The 19,641-nt window shown below is 31.0% G+C and overlaps 1 protein-coding gene across 4 annotated transcripts; it reads right to left on the bottom strand.

The window, feature by feature from the left end:
* Window positions 1-7,032: 7,032 nt before the first annotated feature.
* Window positions 7,033-19,448, bottom strand: LOC139524527 (repressor of RNA polymerase III transcription MAF1 homolog). Of its 4 annotated transcripts, XM_071319359.1 has the most exons (8): window positions 18,823-19,448; window positions 16,780-16,917; window positions 15,933-16,098; window positions 15,096-15,220; window positions 14,069-14,188; window positions 12,209-12,286; window positions 10,508-10,641; window positions 7,033-10,162 (listed from the first exon to the last, which is right to left on the bottom strand). In XM_071319359.1, exons 1-7 carry the CDS (start codon window positions 18,903-18,905, stop codon window positions 10,620-10,622), a joined length of 732 nt encoding a protein of 243 aa, XP_071175460.1. In that variant the 5' UTR covers window positions 18,906-19,448; the 3' UTR covers window positions 7,033-10,162; window positions 10,508-10,619. The 4 variants fall into 4 exon arrangements, with proteins under 4 accessions (XP_071175460.1, XP_071175464.1, XP_071175462.1 ...); XM_071319363.1 differs by lacking the exon at window positions 12,209-12,286; XM_071319361.1 differs by lacking the exon at window positions 7,033-10,162 and having other exon boundaries at window positions 10,602-10,641; window positions 12,161-12,286; window positions 18,823-19,447.
* Between the last annotated feature and the right edge of the window lie 193 nt (window positions 19,449-19,641).

Genomic DNA, 19,641 nt, shown 5'->3' with positions numbered 1-19,641 from the left:
TTTTTAAAAAAGGCAACTACAATATGTTACAAGCATCGATTTCTTAAAAAAAAAATGAGAGTTAGAATGGACTAATATACAATTTTAAAAATATTTGAAGAAATTTAACAATAGCTCTGTTATTCGACTTTTGATGACGCGAATTTAAGCATGGATGCAATTTGGGTACTCCTCATTTCAGAATCATTGGACGGTTTGAGGGGTCAGTTCAGACCAATTTTTCTATGATTCTATATGGATTCAAAATTAAATATGTGAAACCATATCGTACATTATAATACATCTACAAAATAAACACAAAATGAAAACTTTTGTCTGAAGCATAAATAAACGTAGGTAAAAGAAAACTGTCAAAATAGGAGATTGTGATTATATTAAAAATCATACGTTTTGTGTACATGTTTTGGTTTGAATTTGTTTATTTCAAGCTAGAGAGAACAGCTGATGTTGGCTGATCTCTAAAGCTGTCAACAGAGGGTGTTTCAATAATAGTTTGAGATATATGAATACGATCTTTCACATTTGATTAACATGTCATGTAAACAGACAGGTGCCAATTTATTAACTATATTATAAGTTTCAATTGCTATTGATCTTTGTCTTTTAATATGCAGCCAGAGAAGGCATCTTAGCCTTTTCAAGCAACTGTTGATATGAGTTTGGATAGTCTTCGTGACGTACAAAAACCTTAGTGCTCTTCTTGTATTTTTTTTCTCGATTTTTTGGGAATTTTTCTCGGTACAGAAATGCCATGCCAAAGGGCAGAAATTAAAATTGAAATTTGATAAAAAAAAAAAAAATAAATGTACGGAAAATAGTTAGCTTACTTAGCTTGTTCAAATAAGTTCCATTTTTTATAAATAAGAATATATCATATAACATACTCGAGTTGTAGTTTATGGCAACCATAGTGTGTTTTTATTTCCCTGTAAATGCTGTCATCGACAAAGAGTCTAAGCTTGCTGTGTTGTAATTATTCAGGTAGGTCGTCTATGTTAATGAGGAACAGTATTGGGGTACGCTAGATGTTACATTTAATGAGCTCGAAGAAGTCTGTTTGTGTTTTGTAATATAGAAATGCCTGAATCCAATTTAGTGTGTTATTTTGAATACCATAGAAGTTGAGCTTGTAAAGGAGGCGACGATGTGAGATCTCGTCAAACACTTTTGTCAAACACTTTAGCACAGTCCATTATGATCAAGTCAGATTGTGTGTTGCTATCAGTCATTTGGGCCAGTTCTTTCTTGGTTTAATTTAATACTTTTCTTTTTTTTCTTTTTCTTTTTACTTTATAATTTAACGTCAACTGGGACCCAAGACTAACAAAGATATTAACACACAAAATAAAGCTAGAACACATGTATCAATTAATTTTGACTAAAATGTTATTTTCTTGTTCGGTTCGTTTGACTCAAGTCTTTCGTTTTCTATGTTGTGTTTCGTGTTTTGTGTACTGGTGTTTTTCTGTTTGTCTGTTTTGGCCAGGTTGTTGTCAGTTTTTTTTTGTTTTTGTTTACGAGTTTGAATGTTCCTGTGGTATCTTTTGTCTCTGTTGTAAGGTTATAGTCGTATATTATAAGCCTTATCTAAAAATCATGGTATTTTAATGATAATATTTATCCATGTATTTATGCCACCCCTATCCGTTACCATGCTTAGCTATTTTCCTTTCCTTGATTATGGTGCTCAGTTGTCCTTGTTTCAACTTTAGGAGTGTGCATATCTTGGTTGACTAAATAAGTCATTAATATTTGCAATGGACATAGCTTTTGCATAACTAAGATACGTTTAAAGCAACATTAGGATATTTTGAAATCTCTTAAAGATGATGTAATAACATAAAAAATGTATACAACGGAAAAGGTCAGCAATACAAGATCTGCCTTATATGGGGATTTTGTTCACATATCGACTGGTTTTTGCCTACCATCTTGATAACTGTATACAGACATAAGTTCATCAGTTATTGATAATTTATGACAAAGAGTTGTTTTTGGATGTTAGGGTTGTTCTTGGATGTAAATGTTTGTTCTTGTATGTAAAGGGTTGTTCCTGGATGTGAAGGGTTGTTCTTGTATGTTGAGGGTTGTTCCTGGATGTAAAGGTTGCTCTTGGATGTATGGGTTGTTCCTTGATGAAAAGAGTTGCTCTTGGATGTAAGGGTTGTTCCTTGATGTAAAGGGTTGCTCTTGGATGTAAAGGGTTGTTCCTGTATATTAAGGGTTGTTCTTGGAAGTAAAGGTTGTTCCTTGATGTAAAGGGTTGCTCTTGGATGTAAAGGGTTGTTCCTGTATATTATGGGTTGTTCTTGGAAGTAAAGGTTGTTCCTTGATGTAAAGGGTTGCTCTTGGATGTAAAGGGTTGTTCTTGGATGTTAGGGTTGTTCTTGGATGTAAGGGTAGTTCTTAGATGTTAGGGTTGTTCTTGGATGTAAGGGTTGTTCTTGGATGTTAGGGTTGTTCTTGGATGTTAGGGTTGTTCTTGGATGTAAGAGTTGTTCTTGGATGTTAGGGTTGTTTTTGGATGTTAGGGTTGTTCTTGGATGTAAAGGGTTGTTCCTGTATATTAAGGGTTGTTCTTGGAAGTAAAGGTTGTTCCTTGATGTAAAGGGTTGCTCTTGGATGTAAAGGGTTGTTCCTGTATATTATGGGTTGTTCTTGGAAGTAAAGGTTGTTCCTTGATGTAAAGGGCTGCTCTTGGATGTTAGGGTTATTCTTAGATTTTAGGGTTATTCTTAGATGTTAGGGTTATTCTTAGATGCTAGGGTTGTTCTTGGATGTTAGGGTTGTTCTTGGATGTAAGAGTTGTTCTTGGATGTTAGGGTTGTTCTTGGATGTTAGGGTTATTCTTAGATGTTAGGGTTGTTTTTGGATGTTATGGTTGTTTTTGGATGTAAGGGTTGTTCTTGGATGTTAGGGTTGTTCTTGGATGTAAGGGTTATTCTTGGATGTTAGGGTCGTTCTTGGATGTTAGGGTTGTTCTTGGATGTAAAGGGTAGTTCTTGGATGTTAGGGTTGTTCTTGGATGTAAGGGTTATTCTTGGATGTTAGGGTTGTTCTTGGATGTTAGGGTTGTTCTTGGATGTTAGGGTTATTCTTAGATGTTAGGGTTATTCTTAGATGTTAGGGTTAATCTTAGATGTTAGGGTTGTTCTTGAATGTTAGGGTTGTTCTTGGATGTTAGGGTTGTTCTTGGATGTAAGGGTTGTCCTTGGATATAAGGGTTGTTCTTGGATGTAAGGGTTATTCTTAGATGTTAGGGTTGTTTTTGGATGTTAGGGTTGTTCTTGAATGTAAGGGTTATTCTTAGATGTTAGGGTTGTTTTTGGATGTTAGGGTTGTTTTTGGATGTTAGGGTTGTTCTTGAATGTTAGGGTAGTTCTTGGATGTAAGGGTAGTTCTTGGATGTAAGGGTAGTTCTTGGATGTTAGAGTTGTTCTTGGATGTTAGGGTTATTCTTAGATGTTAGGGTTGTTTTTGGATGTAAGGGTTGTTCTTGGATGTTAGGGTTGTTCTTGGATGTTAGGGTTATTCTTGGATGTTAGGGTTATTCTTAGATGTTAGGGTTGTTCTTGGATGTTAGGGTTGTTCTTGGATGTTAGGGTTGTTCTTGGATGTTAGGGTTATTCTTAGATGTTAGGGTTGTTCTTGGATGTTAGGGTTGTTCTTGGATGTTAGGGTTGTTCTTGGATGTTAGGGTTATTCTTAGATGTTAGGGTTATTCTTAGATGTTAGGGTTATTCTTAGATGTTAGGGTTGTTTTTGGATGTTAGGGTTGTTCTTGGATGTAAAGGGTAGTTCTTGGATGTAAAAAGTAAAAATCCCAAAAATACTGAACTTAGAGGAAAATCAATTCGGGAACTCCATAATCAGATGGCAAAAACAAATAACAAAACGCATTAAAAACGATTGGACAAGAACTGTCATATTCCTGACTTGGTACATGCATTTTCAAATGTAGAAAATTGTGGATTAAACTTGGTTTTATAGCGCTAATCCTCTCACTTAAATGACAGTCTCTTCAAATTCCGTTATATTTACATTGATGTGTTAACTAAACAGACACATTAAATAAAATAGTAAAAATATGGGTACATCAGTCGTCATCGTATAACAATTGGATGTATAGGGTGGAAAGGTGTAGTTCGTGGATGTAAATGTTTGTTTTTGGATGTTAGGTTGTTCTTGTATGTTAAGGGTTGCACTTTGATGTAAAGGGTTGTTCTTGGATGTAAAGGATTGTTCTTTGATTTTAGGGTTGTTCTTGGAAGCTAGGGTTGTTATTGGATGTAAAGGGTAGTTCTTGGATGTTAGGGTTGTTCTTAAATGTTAAGGGTTTTTCTTTGATGTGAAGTGCTGTTTTTGGATGTGAAGGGTTGTTTTTGGATGTAAATGGTTGTTCTTAGATGTTAGGGTTGTTCTTGGATGTTAGTGGTTGTACTTGGATGTAAAGGGTAGTTCTTGGCAGGGATGGGGTCGATTACTTTAAAATGTAATCGATTAAATTACAATTACTTTACTAATAAAATGTAATCGATTACATTACAATTACACCCTTTTTCATATGTAATCAATTACATTAGATTACTTTTCTTTAAAGTAATCTTTAAAGTAATCATGATTACTTTAGATTACTTATGATTACATTGTATATTGCAATATCAAAGTTTTTTTTATTATTTTTTATCCTCACAAAAAGCTAATTTTAGTGATTTTTTTAAAAGCCTTAAATACTTCATCTTAATTAAAAGAATTTATAGACAAGTACAGTGTAACATGTGTAATTTGATAAAATAGCTATTACAGACAAGTGCTTGTCCTTTCTCTATGTAAAAGATATAACTTTGTTCTTTTCTACGAATTTTAACCAACTGCCTAATTAAAAAAAAACTGAACAAATAAGGAAAAATTAATTAAGTATAGTTTTATTGTCTGTTGGGACATAATTGACACATCAATTAATGTTTTTACAGGTGTTAATCACCACTTCCATTTTCTTTTAACAAACAATAAGTGAGCTTGGGTATTAAAATTTTATTGTCTTAATAACAATATCAATAAAGTTAGAAGTGGTTGATTGTCATTATTTTGTTTGAAATTTTTTAATACTTGATCTAATTAATTATTATTGTCAGGTGAAAACACAAAACAGCTTTGTAACTTAGGAACGTATATACATTTCTCTTTAAATTAAGAAAAAAATTACTTAATATAACATATTTTGTACTAATGAAACTACTGACGTCACCTGTTGTTTACTATGCACATTGTTTGTAATATTATGTCATATGTATACACTATACATGTACTTGTTTGTACTGATGAGCCGTAAGGCTCAAAGTTAATAAAGAATAAAAATTAGAAAGCACATATTATACACGAATTTATGGGAAACAAAATTTATTCAATTTGTCAATAAATGAAATCTGGTTTTAACTTCCATTTTGATTTAAGTGAGCTCATATATTTATGTCAACCATCAAAGTATTTAAACTTGGACATAAATGTTTTCTGCATTTGAATTTCAATGTAGTTATGTAAAAATATTGGTTAAACTTATATGAAATTGGAGTTAATATCAGAAGTTTTCAATCAAAGAAAAACATGCTTTCAAGGCATATTCTTGTATCATAAGAGCTCAATCTCACAACAAAAACAATGAAAACGTGGAGAGGAAATTTCCTTTAGTCAACTGTTAACAAAATAAAACACTTGGTTATACAAATTTGTTATATAGATGATACAATTTATCACATTAAACAAGGTTCCATCATTGTGAAAACCAGTTTCATGATTTTTCATTCAAGCTTTATATTTTCTTATTTTCTTATTGTCTATCAAAAACTATTTTCATAAATACACAAGATTTGTAATCAGCAAGCAATCATATGAATGTAATCTTAAAGTAATCTAAAAGTGATCATGATTACACCTTTTTTTTGCTATGTAATCAATTACATTATGATTACTTGTAATCAGAAATGGCAGGATTACTGATTACATAGGATTACACTGCAAAATGTAATCAATTAGAGCTGATTATGATTACCCCACGCCTGGTTCTTTGATGTTAAGGGTTGTTCTAGGATGTCATGATTGTTCTTGGATCGTAAGGCCTGTTCTTTGATGTTGCTGGTTGTTTTTCAATGTTTTTTCATGCATTCATATTATTTCATGGATGGAACAGTCATATTGTTGTTATTTTCTATGAATGTGTATAAGTATATATCAATATTAGGTCTATCAGGGTATACATCAATGAGGCAGCACCAAAACAACAAAAAGAAACAAAACACAGGTCAAAATAAAGACTTCAAAAATAAACAGGTGTTATTAGAATATGACAAACTATAAATCCTTTGAGTCTACATGAGTTGAAATGATTCCAATAGAAAGCATCAAAGAACTGGCGTCAGTATCTTTTCTCTTAACAACCAGATATTGAGACATTATAGTTTATACCCATCTAAGAGGTTATTGTCCTCGCTACTCCTCTGTATCCACACAACAGAATTCCATAAAACTTTGTAGTTAATTAGGGCATACTATGCAGATATGCATATCCACAAAAAATCTTCATTAGTTCACTTTTGTAGCAGTTATTATTCTTTAGACTTAGAATCTGGATATAGTTTGTTAAAACAGTGACAATGTATGGGTATTAGAGAGCGTGCTGACAGAGGCTTTTTAATATTTCAGGTATCCTGGCAGAAAATACAAAGGTTTACCTTTCTCAGATTATGGCTGTGAAAGTTCTGTTTTTGTACAATTCAAATCCTAACTTAATAGAAGAACATTTATTACTTGTAAATACAGGTAAAACAATCTAGATGTTCCTATTTAGTCACGAAAACCTAACTGTCAATCTCCATAAGACCAATATATACATGCAGGTATGTTTTACTTCTTCCTGTCTTTGAGCCTGGGTCCTGGGAAACTTGCATCACCCGTTCATCTTTGTCAATCAAAGATTGTGATAACATGACTAAAACGTTTTATTACTGAAAGTTGTCAAGAAAGAATTTAAGACAGTTTGTAAGTCAAAATAAAACAATTTATTATACATAAAACAGTGTATCTAGAAAACTGTAAAATCAACAACATGAATGGATTTTTTTTTGTGAAGATAAGTAAAATTACATATAACTAAACTAAAAATCTCATATACAAGACTTAACATACTGTTATAACATCTAAATTTATGTACAATATAAAACAAATACAAGTATGTACAATAATGGGAAGATCTTTTAAGGCCATGCTCAATCTATATAGCTAGAGAACAGACTTCTATAACTTATTATGATCTGATTAGGTTAGAGAATATTTGTTAACTTAGTTATCTGCCTGGCATTATAGAATGAAGCTGTACTCATGAAGAATCTATATGGTCTTTAAAAGCCTTCCCACTACAATAGTAACATTCCAGTATACAGAAGTTTAAAAAAAATCATTATATATTTCCTGAAAATTAGGAGATAACTGTATTGTATTTTAAGAACCAAAAGACATCAATAGGTGATTTGATGGTCACAAATTAAGTTTACTGGCAACACATTAACAGAGCCATTAAACAAGTATTTGCGACTGTCAAATCACCAACTGATGCAGTCTAATATTAAAATACAATGTTGTCATCTCCATTCGAATGAAACTAACAGAAAACACTGTTAGACATACATTTGAAATCTGTCATAAGTCGTCTGCGCTTGCATGTAAGTATTTAAAGTATCAATTGTGAATTGAAGCTAGGTAAATTGGTGATGTTATCAAATCAAAATGAAACTAACAAATGGGGAGGAAACTTAAGTAGCATCAATACTGAGAACTTGGACTTTTTTCCCAATGAAAATAAATAGACAAAACAAGCTTATCACAGTTTAGTTGTAAAGGGTTTTTGTATTTCCATTTGAAAGTTTGGTAAAAATTGTTCCACCCATTTTACAAGATACTTCAAACAAATTGTGCAGAATGTCTAAAAAAAAACCCATATAAGTCATGACCATATGTAGATTAAAAATAATGCAAGACAATAGACAAAAAAAAAGAATAAAAGAATAAACACTAAAACATATATTTTTTTACATTAAGATTAAGGAAAAAAAAGAAAGGCAGCCTTGCCAAAAAAATGCATCTTTTACATACCACACCATCTGGGTATAAGGCTAAACAAAGTAACTCAATAAAGCCTTGCTTTTGAACCTCCTTTGATTAATGGAATAAGCATAAACAAAGGGGGTTCAAAAGGAAAAATTGCCAAAAAAAGATACACATGTACATGTATCCTTAACACCATCTGGGTATAAGGCTAAACAAAGCAACTCAATATATATACAGCACAGGTATTTTAAAAACAAAATAACATCAAATGATAATGGATGTATTTACCTACAGTTTACAAATACAGAATCCATGTTTTATTTTACTTCTCTACATAGTAAACTAAAGAACTTTCAATTCAATGTGAACTCTTACTATCATGAATGAAATTCATATTGCCATCGATTATGCATAAGTGCACTACATCACATTATTGTGTGTCTTCTATCTTAACACTGCTTCACATAATTTTTCAAGTTGCATAAACAACCTCAATACATCTTGTCAAAATGTCTGACATTTCTAAATATTTTAGATACATAAACATGTGCTTAAAATAAGTTCAACAAAAATGGCACACTAGTATCTTATAAGGCATATGGCCTTCACATTCTTCAAACAGAAATAGAATTAGTGTCCACACTTCTCACATCTGACAAGACACATTTTCTGAATATTCCTCATATGTAGTTAAAACTTCTGCATTTATCATGAGGTACTAAAACATATTAAGCTTTAACAGAGTATGTTTAACCTCAATTGCAACATTATCTTCTAAGGCAAACGGGCAATCCAAGTCAATAAAGATTGGAGGCAAACCATCTGCCATGAGCAGGGTTTAAACCCACAAACTCAGTGTTGACTATCTCACTTAATTTGTGTTATATTATAATATATATCACAAATATTTTTGATGCAATAGCATTAAAACAATATGTAATGTACATCAAACTTATAAAAACAAAAGCAAAAAATTCTATTATTTAGAAAACTGATTTACACAGGAAAAATGTTTTCTTTTGAAATATTAATGAAATATATTTCAAAGAATGTAACATAAAATTTTATACAAATTACATTTATTTTACATAACATTTTAAAAACATTCCTGTTAAAACCATTATAAATGATTGTAATTTTAAAGAATGTATGCATAATTAAATTGATTAATTGCTGATTTTTAAGAGAAATGCTGAATAGGTAACACTTCAACTAGAGTTGATGAAGCAAAACTGTTTTGTGAAAAAAAAGACTCTATATCTATCAATCCTATATCACAAAACTATTAACACCAGTATCTATATTCAAATTACAAATGTGATACATTAAATACATTTACATGTGTGCTAGTATAAAGCATGTCAAAATTGGTTTCAATTTTCCTCACTTATCTTAGACAAAACATACTTTTTTTAATAATCTAGTAAGGGGAGATAATTTGGATCTATTAACTCCCTTTGGGTCCATTTCTGCATTATGCATTTAGTGTTGTCCAGATACCTAATTCTATTTCATTGGTTTGATAATTGTAATGAATTATACATTTTATCATTTCCCAAAACTTAATTATTCTAATAAAGTTAGATAAAATCGATAAACTAAATTCAGAAATATTATGAGTTTTTATTAATGAGAATAATGCTGCGAAGTGAGTATTGCAGTATTAAGAACTCACATTTTTATATCTGCAACATATCTTACAAAAAGTCTAAGGTGAAAAATATCTTATAAGTCATGAAAATTTCAGTTTAACCTACGATAATTTTTTGTCATATTTTTTTCGTGAAAAGAGCACCAGATACATGCATATTTGTACAAAAATGTATGTAGTAATTAATCTTGAATTTCAGTTGTTCATGTCAAAATCGCAATAATAATTGCTCGCAATAATTTCCATTTTATTGCTTTTGTTACATGGTTTATCTGTCTTCTTTAGACTGACATAAAACAAAACAAAATATAAATAACTGAAAAAAGGAATTAAATAATTAAAATACAACAAAACTTTGATAATAATAATAATAAGCACTAGATGTAAAATTAGAAATATTGAAACATCTATAAAATTGAGAAAGGAAATGGTGAATATGTCAAAGCGACAACCACCCGACCATAGAGCAAACAACAGCCGAAGGCAACCAATGGGTCTTCAATGTAGCGAGAATTCCCACACCCGTAGGTGTCCTTCAGCTGGCCCCTAAAATATGCATAATAGTACAGTGATAATGGACGTCATACTAAACTCCGAATTATACACAAGAAACTAAAATTTAAAATCATACAAGACTAACAAAGGCCAGAGGCTCCTGACTTGGGACAGGCGCAAAATTGCGGCGGGGTTAAACATGTTTATGAGATCTCAACCCTCCCCCTATACCTCTAGCCAATGTAGAAAAGTAAAATCTATGTACATTAACAATCAATGATAATTCATGACGTTAGAGGTAGTAGGCCTCCTCCGATCATGCATCAACTAGATACAGCGGCTTGGTTTATGCGTCTTTTCTGTATATTAATTCTTAGTCCATATTCATCTCAGACCTGAAATTATAATATTAACAGTAATAAAAATAGGTCAAAAACTCAAATGAAAACTCATGTGAGATCAATAATTATTCATTAAAACATGATATGCCAATTATCAGAACCATATCTGTAAATGCACATCAATATTGTGAAGATAGAGGGACTTTTTTGAGGGCACAGGACACAGAGATTCTAAAGGACTTTTTTGGGCATGAATTCAGGATAAACACTTTGGAATTAATGATTATTTTGTTCAGAATCCAGGAAATAATATTTTACTTTCATAAACTTGGGCTTCATCTTTTTATTTTCCAGGAATTTTGGATGACATCCCCTCCCCTAATTCAAGATTATCATTATAATGACATTTACCAACTCCACTCGCCAAATTCAGTTTTAAGGTCAACCAAAACCAAACTTAAATCTGCTGCTACTTATTATGCATTGGTAAAAACTGAATAATCAGAGAGACAACTGATCTTATAGGACAGGTAACCTTAACAAGAGGTTAAAACGATAGATACATGTATCACTACAGAGCTACAAGAATGGGATGACATGACTGGTTTTCATTTAAAAGAGTTTATCTTAAAATCAGGTTTGACTATATATACTTAATTCTCTTCATTTTCTGTTAAATGACAACTGACATTTAATGAGAACAGTGATTTTCATGAAAGTTTCAGGCAAGTCAAAACAATAAAATTAACACCCTTTTAATTGCACATCTAAATAACAAACAGGTGCTAAATATGAACAAGAGAAGTCATAAAACAATTTGCCTGTTTAATCATACATGATTTTGATATGTTTTTAGATTACAGTAACCATATTGGTTGGTTGACAGAAAACCACTAGGGATGAATTAGATCAATTTAAGGGCAAACGGTCCCTAGTTTTACAAAAACCAAATTGACATATGACAGTACACAGAAGATAGTATTGGTCAATAGGTAAACAAGTTTAAATTATGTTATATGTTATATGTATGATGTTAACAGTTATACATAATATAGTGGTTATACTTAATAGTGCTAGCAGGCAGACACATAGAAGATGATAAAAGATTTTGTCAAAAAATAAGTTACTGAAATGATTCCATGAAGATTGAAAATTTCTAATTCAGTAATTCACTAAATTTTCTAGATATTCACTTATAAAGTTCTTTTTTAAAATTAAACTTAACTTTTTGAAAGAAACCGCCAAAAAAAATACATTAGAATTTAATTTGTTTGATAAATCAGTAAAACTTCACATATTTTACACATCAAACCTGACCAGTAAAGTGTCAGTTGGCCAAATTGATTTGATAAATTTGAAGATTGATTTATTTTGCTAATACATGTATTCAGAAAAATACAACTTTACATTTTTAAAGAACTTTGGTGACAAATGAAAAGTTTATTACCAAACTAAAAGTACAAAAAAGAAGCAGAAGTAATGCATACATGTAGCGGTGAAGAAAGAAATACATTACTGCATATGAAGGGTGATTAAGAGCCCCCAACTCACTCATGTATAGTCCCACACCTACCCATTCTACCTGTGTATATATATAGGTATGATGTGTACCCCAACTCACTCCTGAAATGAGTCCATATCATCTGTCATATCAAACATACTGCTATCCTGTACTATTCCAGAGTCTGTGTAAGAGGAACTACAATAAAACAACATCTAACGTCATACCAAACAACAACATGAACGAGTTTTACGTTACTTCAAAACAAATCAGGAATAATATTCACAATTTGCTTTTAAAATTGAAAACATCAAGCACCTTTTGCTTTGAAATATTCAACATTTTTTTGTTTGAGGGTGTTTATTAACTTTTTAGATAATCTTGCTGAAATTAAAATATAAAATGAAAGTATACTTTGCAGTCAGGGATACTGATCATCCATGTTGCTGTAATCCAAAACTAACAACACCACATTGTTGATGTGAATGACTGATAAAAAGAATTATGAAATGTTTGAGTGTATTATTGAGCCAACAAATTTACTCCATACCAATTTTGTTATAATTTTTCAATTCTTTTCAGAGCTACAAATGCCTGTATTAGGGAAAATAAGAAAGACATTTTTATGTTATTTTATTGATTTGGGGTATTGAAAAAAAAAGTACAGGACAGGACATTTAAAATATAATGCATTAAAAAAAGAACAAAAACATTTGTTAAATTTGTTATGCTGAAAATCTTATTGATTTTGGGGCAGCTTCATTGTTCTTTTGTCAAAAAGGAAATAATAATATGCCATTAAGGAGATAAAAGACATATCATTGTTACAGACAGCATTAATCTAGGAAATATAATGAAGAATGTATTAGATCCAAAACCTATTTTGCAAGAAATTTGAAAATGGTAAAATGTTATATGGTTGACTCAATGAAAACATACATCAATACTACAGTGAGAGATATAACATAGTATTGTATGAAACTGTAATGATGTGATGTGAAAGCTGTGAGCTGTTAGAAGTTTATATCTTTGCCAGCAAAGCAACAACTGCAGAGTGACAAGGAGTTCTGAAGTAAAGATGGCAAAACAATTTTGCAAGCTCCTAATAATGAGAGGCAAATAAATTATATACATCTGTTTCCTATACATTGTATCTCACTTACAAAATATGTAAATGTTACTACATGTTTGTATAAGTGCTAATTTTAAAATTTAAGAATATAATTTGTCCTCAGTGTTTACTTTTATCATTATACACATCCTGTGAATCAAAATTAGTTTTTATGAGCAACATGTTCTATTTAGCTCACTTTTATTGCCTTTCATATGAAATAATAAAGTAAAAGTCTCTTATTACCAATGCCAGCATATATTTTTTTTATTTATTTCAGCTTGAATAATACAATTTATAAAGAATTTAAGTGGAAGAACATACATGTATAATGGTTTACAATAAGACAACAAAGTTATCACGCCACAAAAACACACAATTCACTACAACCAAGTGACCCCACAGTCTATACTTATATATGCTACATGATAATTGAAGATTCCAATAGTTATCTTTAATATTTCATTTATATTTTGAAATATCAGTTAAGGTGGTACCAAACATCTTGATTTAAACTAATTTGCCTAGTTTAATTTTCCTTAAATTTTGACAACAAATATTTTCTTTGACCCTTTGACAAAAATATAAAAAATTCCAAAATATGTATTCTTTATCAGAAAAATTTCATTGGATATCCAGTAGTTTGACAAACACTAATTTTGATCATTGAGATGCTTAATATTACCGTAACAAGAGAACGCGATTAAAAATTTCTGCGGATTTTTACAGGGTTATCTCCCTGTAAAAATATGTACCACCTTAAGATGAAATGAAGCAATAACCAGTTAAAATGAGATTTTAAAATATACATGCATGTATACCTAACAGTCTAACCAAATACCTACATGTACAACTGGTGGGTAACTTACCTTGATGAACGACAGGTAAAGAACACCAGACGTTTTAACTTCTTGTTGTAGAAGAAATAATTGAACGACCAAATACACCCTGCTTCTCCATAGGGATCTGATGCTAAATCTGGATTGTAACTTTATAAATAGACAAAAAAAATTATATATAGTACATAAATGCCTGTCCTACAATGCAAAGGATAGAAAACAGATCAGAGAATGATAAGTTACTCATTTCTAAAGAAAAAGTATGTCAAGTTGCAAAATTCAGTAAATGTATTTAAACTGCAAGTTTGATATTCTATAACACTTGAAATGTTTCTGAATGAAAAGGGTAATAAGGATTACACCAGCCAGTTGGAACCAGTATTCTACAAACATTTCAAGGAGATCTGTCATACACTAAATTGCTAAACTTGTACGACACCATTAAAAAGCATACATTATTTAGGAGTCTAAAGGCAGGCTTTCTATAGTATATCATGTATATTGAAACAAGGAATTATTTGAATCAGGAATATTTTTGTATTCTGGGAAATTGAATAGAAATGTATAATAAAAACTAACCCAACTAAATAGGGTTAGCAATGGGCACATGGCTAAGGTTAATTTTACTTTCACTATCATTTCTGTATGAACTAACTGACCCCCTTAGACATGCGTGCATGGCTAACCCTATTTAGTTGGGTTTGTTTGTATCATAAATTTCTCATCAATTTTCCAGAATTCAAAATTATTCAAGATTCAAATAATTCCATGTTTTTGACCTTTTTTTCGTCCTTTGTGTGTTTGCCATGTTGCTGTCTCATTGACAATACACACAGTTCGCTTTTATTCATATTCCATATTTTTTTTATCTATTACTCTTATGAATAGCTTTTTCTGTGATATTGTTAAAATTATATAATAACGGAGGTTTGTTGTAAGATTTTTGATAAAATACGAACATTTTAGGAACACTTTATAAAACATGTTTAACCTCAAAACATACATTTCAAACATAAAATACCCTTTGTTTAGCAAATTCTTTTGTTTAAAAGCATACCTGTAAATTTCACAGTCCTGAAGAGAACATTCTTCATCAAATGCTGTCCACAGATTTTGTTTCAAGGCTCCATAAGCTTCACCAAGAGTGGCATATAACTGTGTATCAATGTTGTGAGCTACCCACTGGAATATGAATATCAAAGCATGAGAAATGTTTGTATATAAACTGTTATTTTATCAACTCTGTTTAAACTGAAAACTTTAAATTCCTATCGTACAAGTTCTTTTTTTTTTGCATAACACTGTTCTAACCCCCTAAAAAAATCTTTAACATACATTTTCATAATATAAAAGTAAGAAGATGTGGTATGATCATGATGGTTGGCAATGAGACAACTCTCCACCAGAGACCAAATGCTATAGATGTTAGCAATTTTAGGTCACCATACAACCTCATCAATGAGCAAAGCCCATACAGCATAAGCAATCTACAATTGGTCAAGAATGATCAGTCTATCTGAAATATTTTTTATAAGCATTAGTTTAAAAGTATAATTTCCCCTCAGCAACATAGTAATTGTTGGTTGCTTAATGTCTAGTGCAAATGTTTCATGCATGTTCAGAACGAGTGACTAATATATGGTACTGTGGATTCATAACTATTTGTTGGATACCAATTTTTCGTGCATTTTATGGTAACAGGTGAACAAAAAATCTAAATATTCAACAAATCATTAATTTTCTATAGGAAGATATGCAGACTATTGCCAAACCATGAAATTATGTACGGTATTACAAAAATCCAAAAATCCACAAAAATTGGTACCTATGATAATAAATTTATCCACAGAACATGTACATGTATATATTCCTCTAGTGAGTCCCATGTATTTACCTCTAGACTTGGCTCTTTACTGAACTCTTCACTCTTGGCATTACTGAAGTCGTAATCAGGGTTAAATGAAGCATTCAGTGTTGAGATCAGATAGAATAACGTCTTTGTTGATATTGTATCACATAAGTAACTCTCTCCGTCACTTCCAGTACTCTTACTGTATTGTCTGTAAATATACAAGGATAGATAAAGTGTCTGTTTACAAATGTTAATAAACAATACAAATACAATGATATTTTTACAAGTGAAGCATACATGTAGCTACATATATTTTCCTTTTTGATTGGCAAAAAAATAGTACAGAACAAATTAAAATCTGTTAGATATTCATTTTTGTCTTTTTTAGTGAATTAGTATAATTGAGTATGTATTATGGTATATTTTCTGTCAGACATTTCAATAATATGTGTATACATGTATGTGTCATTCATAAACCAACAACAACAAAATCCTGACTTGATGCCCTCTAGAGCATAATTCATTTTAGTTTATATGACTTCAATGTAGAATTCTGTTAAAACTTTTCATGCAAAAGGCAAATTTGATAGCTAAATAATATCTGATCTGATTTGATGCAGAAATTCAAATTCCTGTCATGAAGTCCATGTTTTGTCTCCCTTAACATGGAAGTCAACCAAGTACAACTTGTTTTACCCTTTCTGGTCCACTTTGCAACTACTTAATTTCCCAGTATGTTTTTTTTAACTTACTTGATGTATTTTTGAAAGGGAGCGATCCAACTTTAACATATTCCCAAAGATTTATATTCGCATTTTCTTTCTACTGTCGAAAGTCGCAAAAAAACATCTCTTATGAAAATAAGTTGGTTAACAGTTATTTGACTCACTTTGAAGGCGATACTGACAGTACTGTTTGAGGTGGTGATAAAGCCTGGAGGTCTTCTGGACCAACTCCACCTTCTGCGCTGATCAATTTAAACAAGCGTTTGTCATTTCCAGCCATCTTACAGGAATAGCTCTCAATTCTTAAAAAAACCATATAGATAAACGATAGTACATGACTACATGTACAATTACTCTTGCTTTGTTGAAGACCCATTGGTGCCCTTCGGCTGTTTTCTGTACTTTGGTTGGGTTGTTGTCTCTTTGACAAATTCCCCATTTTCATTCTCAATATATTTAAATATATATTAAAACAAACTCTACATAATGAACCATATCAGTACAAAACGTATATGCTTTTATTTAAAAAATTCTTGTCAATAATATGTGGTTCAAATTACATTGTATAATCTATATGTTTATGTACATTTGTGTATGTCCTAATGAGTTTGTATTCCTTTTTTAATAATGATTAGAAGATTTCTGAATGTATAGGACTAAACCATTACAAAATTATATGATATTTACACATGTATCCTTTTTTTAAACATTACACAGGTCTGAACTATAAATTAATTTGTCATTTTCTTGTGTTCTTTTATCTCATCTATCATGTTTATGATAACTCAGTTATTTTTAAAGTTTTTTTAGTTATTTTGGTGTTTGAAAGCTTTGGCTAAAGAACATTTTTTATGAAGTAAAGAAGGGCTCCATACAAAAATTGAGAAATTGAAGATCAAAACTTTTACAATCCTATTAAATTGTAACAAATTATAGCATCCATTTTATTACTAATATGTTAATTACCTACATGTACATGTATCTATGCCTTAAGGCTTAACCTTGAAATAACATGTTAAATCAAACTAAATCTATACCTTGTTACTATGGATAGAATTTACAATTTCACATGTATATAATTATCAACACATGTATATACATGTACATGTATATTGCATTTTATCTATATATGGGAAATATACATGTATCATGATTTTGGAATTTTTCCTAATTGATGTCTATCAATAAAACTTACAATATTAACATGTACATGATGTATATGAAACATTTTTGTAATGTAATTGTTGTTATATGTTTTTTAGTGTCGCCTTTCAAATATATAATGTATTTGTGTTGTAAATTGGAGGTGGGTATATGCCAAGCAGTGTTGATATCCTTTATACCAGTATGTTGAACAATTGATTATAGGCGTAATTGTACTGGTTTGTGCACCGATTATATTCACTGTAAATTATTCCTGCACATGCACACAGTTGCTTACAGTAATCAGTTGCTTATCCATGCTACACTACAAAAGTAGTGGTACTCCAGATAGTGAAGGAAAGAATAAAGGAGGTATGGTGGTTGTACAATGAATGTACATGTACCAGTCCAATGCCAGTAAAAAGTTCTTTATTTAAGTATTTCAGCCCTTACTTAATGTTAAATAAACTCATCAGTGAGAACTGTGGTATAGTGGTTAGCGCATCAGACTACTAACACAAAGTTTCAATGGTTCTGGGTAAAAAATTTCAGGGACTGAATTTTTCTGCTCTCCCTGGATACATTTGTGAGTATGGTCTTAAGAAACGATGATAGTCCGTAAGAAGGGGATAATAAATGACTGACCAGAGTTAAGAGAGAGCAATATCTCTAGCACATTAAAAACACCCATGTAGATTTCGAAAAGGAGCAGGCTAATGCCGCTGTAAGGCATCACTCACACCCGTTAAGTGGAAAGGGATTAATATAAGTCGCAATAACTTGTTTCCCAATCCACTATAAATAAATAAGTTTAAAATTAACTCAGCAGTCTTGGAGTACCTACATACTTCAAACGTCCTGCTGTAGCTGATAAAAATATGGGTCAGAGATTTGTAAAATGGTAATTTTCTTTCTTATTACAATGTATATCTTTTTTTTGTTTTAAGTTATACATGTGTAATAGTAAAACTTTACCATTCTCAATCTAAACATAAAGATAGGATGTTTTGATTTGTCTATGCCTTGAAATTAATTAATATTATCTTATTCTACTGTTAACTCACCTGCCCTCCAATTTATAGCTTCCAAGCTCTTGTGATAGAGCTGAATTTATTTGTTCAAAACGTGAATTCTCTAGCAACTTCATGTTGGACTTCTTCTTTCTAAGCTAATGTGATAGCTTTTTAAAAATATATCAATTCACCTCTTCTTTCAAATTTCAATCAAATGAACTGTGGTTAATTAAGTGTGGCTGTTGATTGACAAATGTCACCTGTCCACTTAATGCAATTAACTTTAATTAGATAATTAGTTCTGTATACTAAGCGATCCACAAGGACAATTTAAGGATTTTTGACTACTACTAGGAGAAATGTTACTGTTTTTTCTTTTCGTTGTTTCTACAGTCTGATTGTAATAAGCAAAATTGTCACACATATCAACAACAAAATGATAATCAAACATTTTCATTTGAAAATTGATCAGAAAATAACAATGAAAATAGAGTTATTATTGATCTCAATCGGTAAATCTACAAAGATTTTCCAATACACTCGGTAGATAAAGGGTATAGATATTGGTATCAGTGACTTATGTTTCATCAAATTATGAAATTTCCCTCTATTATTATTATTTCCTATTTATTTTCTTCTGTCCTCTTCTTAAAATAACCTTGACCTCATAGAAACATATCCCAGAAGCCCTTTCGTCTATAGTCTGTTTCACGTAAATGGAGACATTTCGTACCATTTCAAATTCGTACCCAAAACTACCATTTCGGTCCATAACATTGTATATCAAACTATATGAACCAACTAAGAGTATACCTTTTCGTCCAAACTAGACTAAATACAGATACAGATACATGAACCAAATTATAGAAA

Source organism: Mytilus edulis, chromosome 5 (genome assembly GCF_963676685.1).
Source record: "Mytilus edulis chromosome 5, xbMytEdul2.2, whole genome shotgun sequence".
Classification (NCBI taxonomy): domain Eukaryota; kingdom Metazoa; phylum Mollusca; class Bivalvia; order Mytilida; family Mytilidae; genus Mytilus; species Mytilus edulis.
The sequence above is the reverse complement of the archived record's forward strand: the minus strand, read 5'-3'. Positions and strand labels throughout refer to the sequence as shown.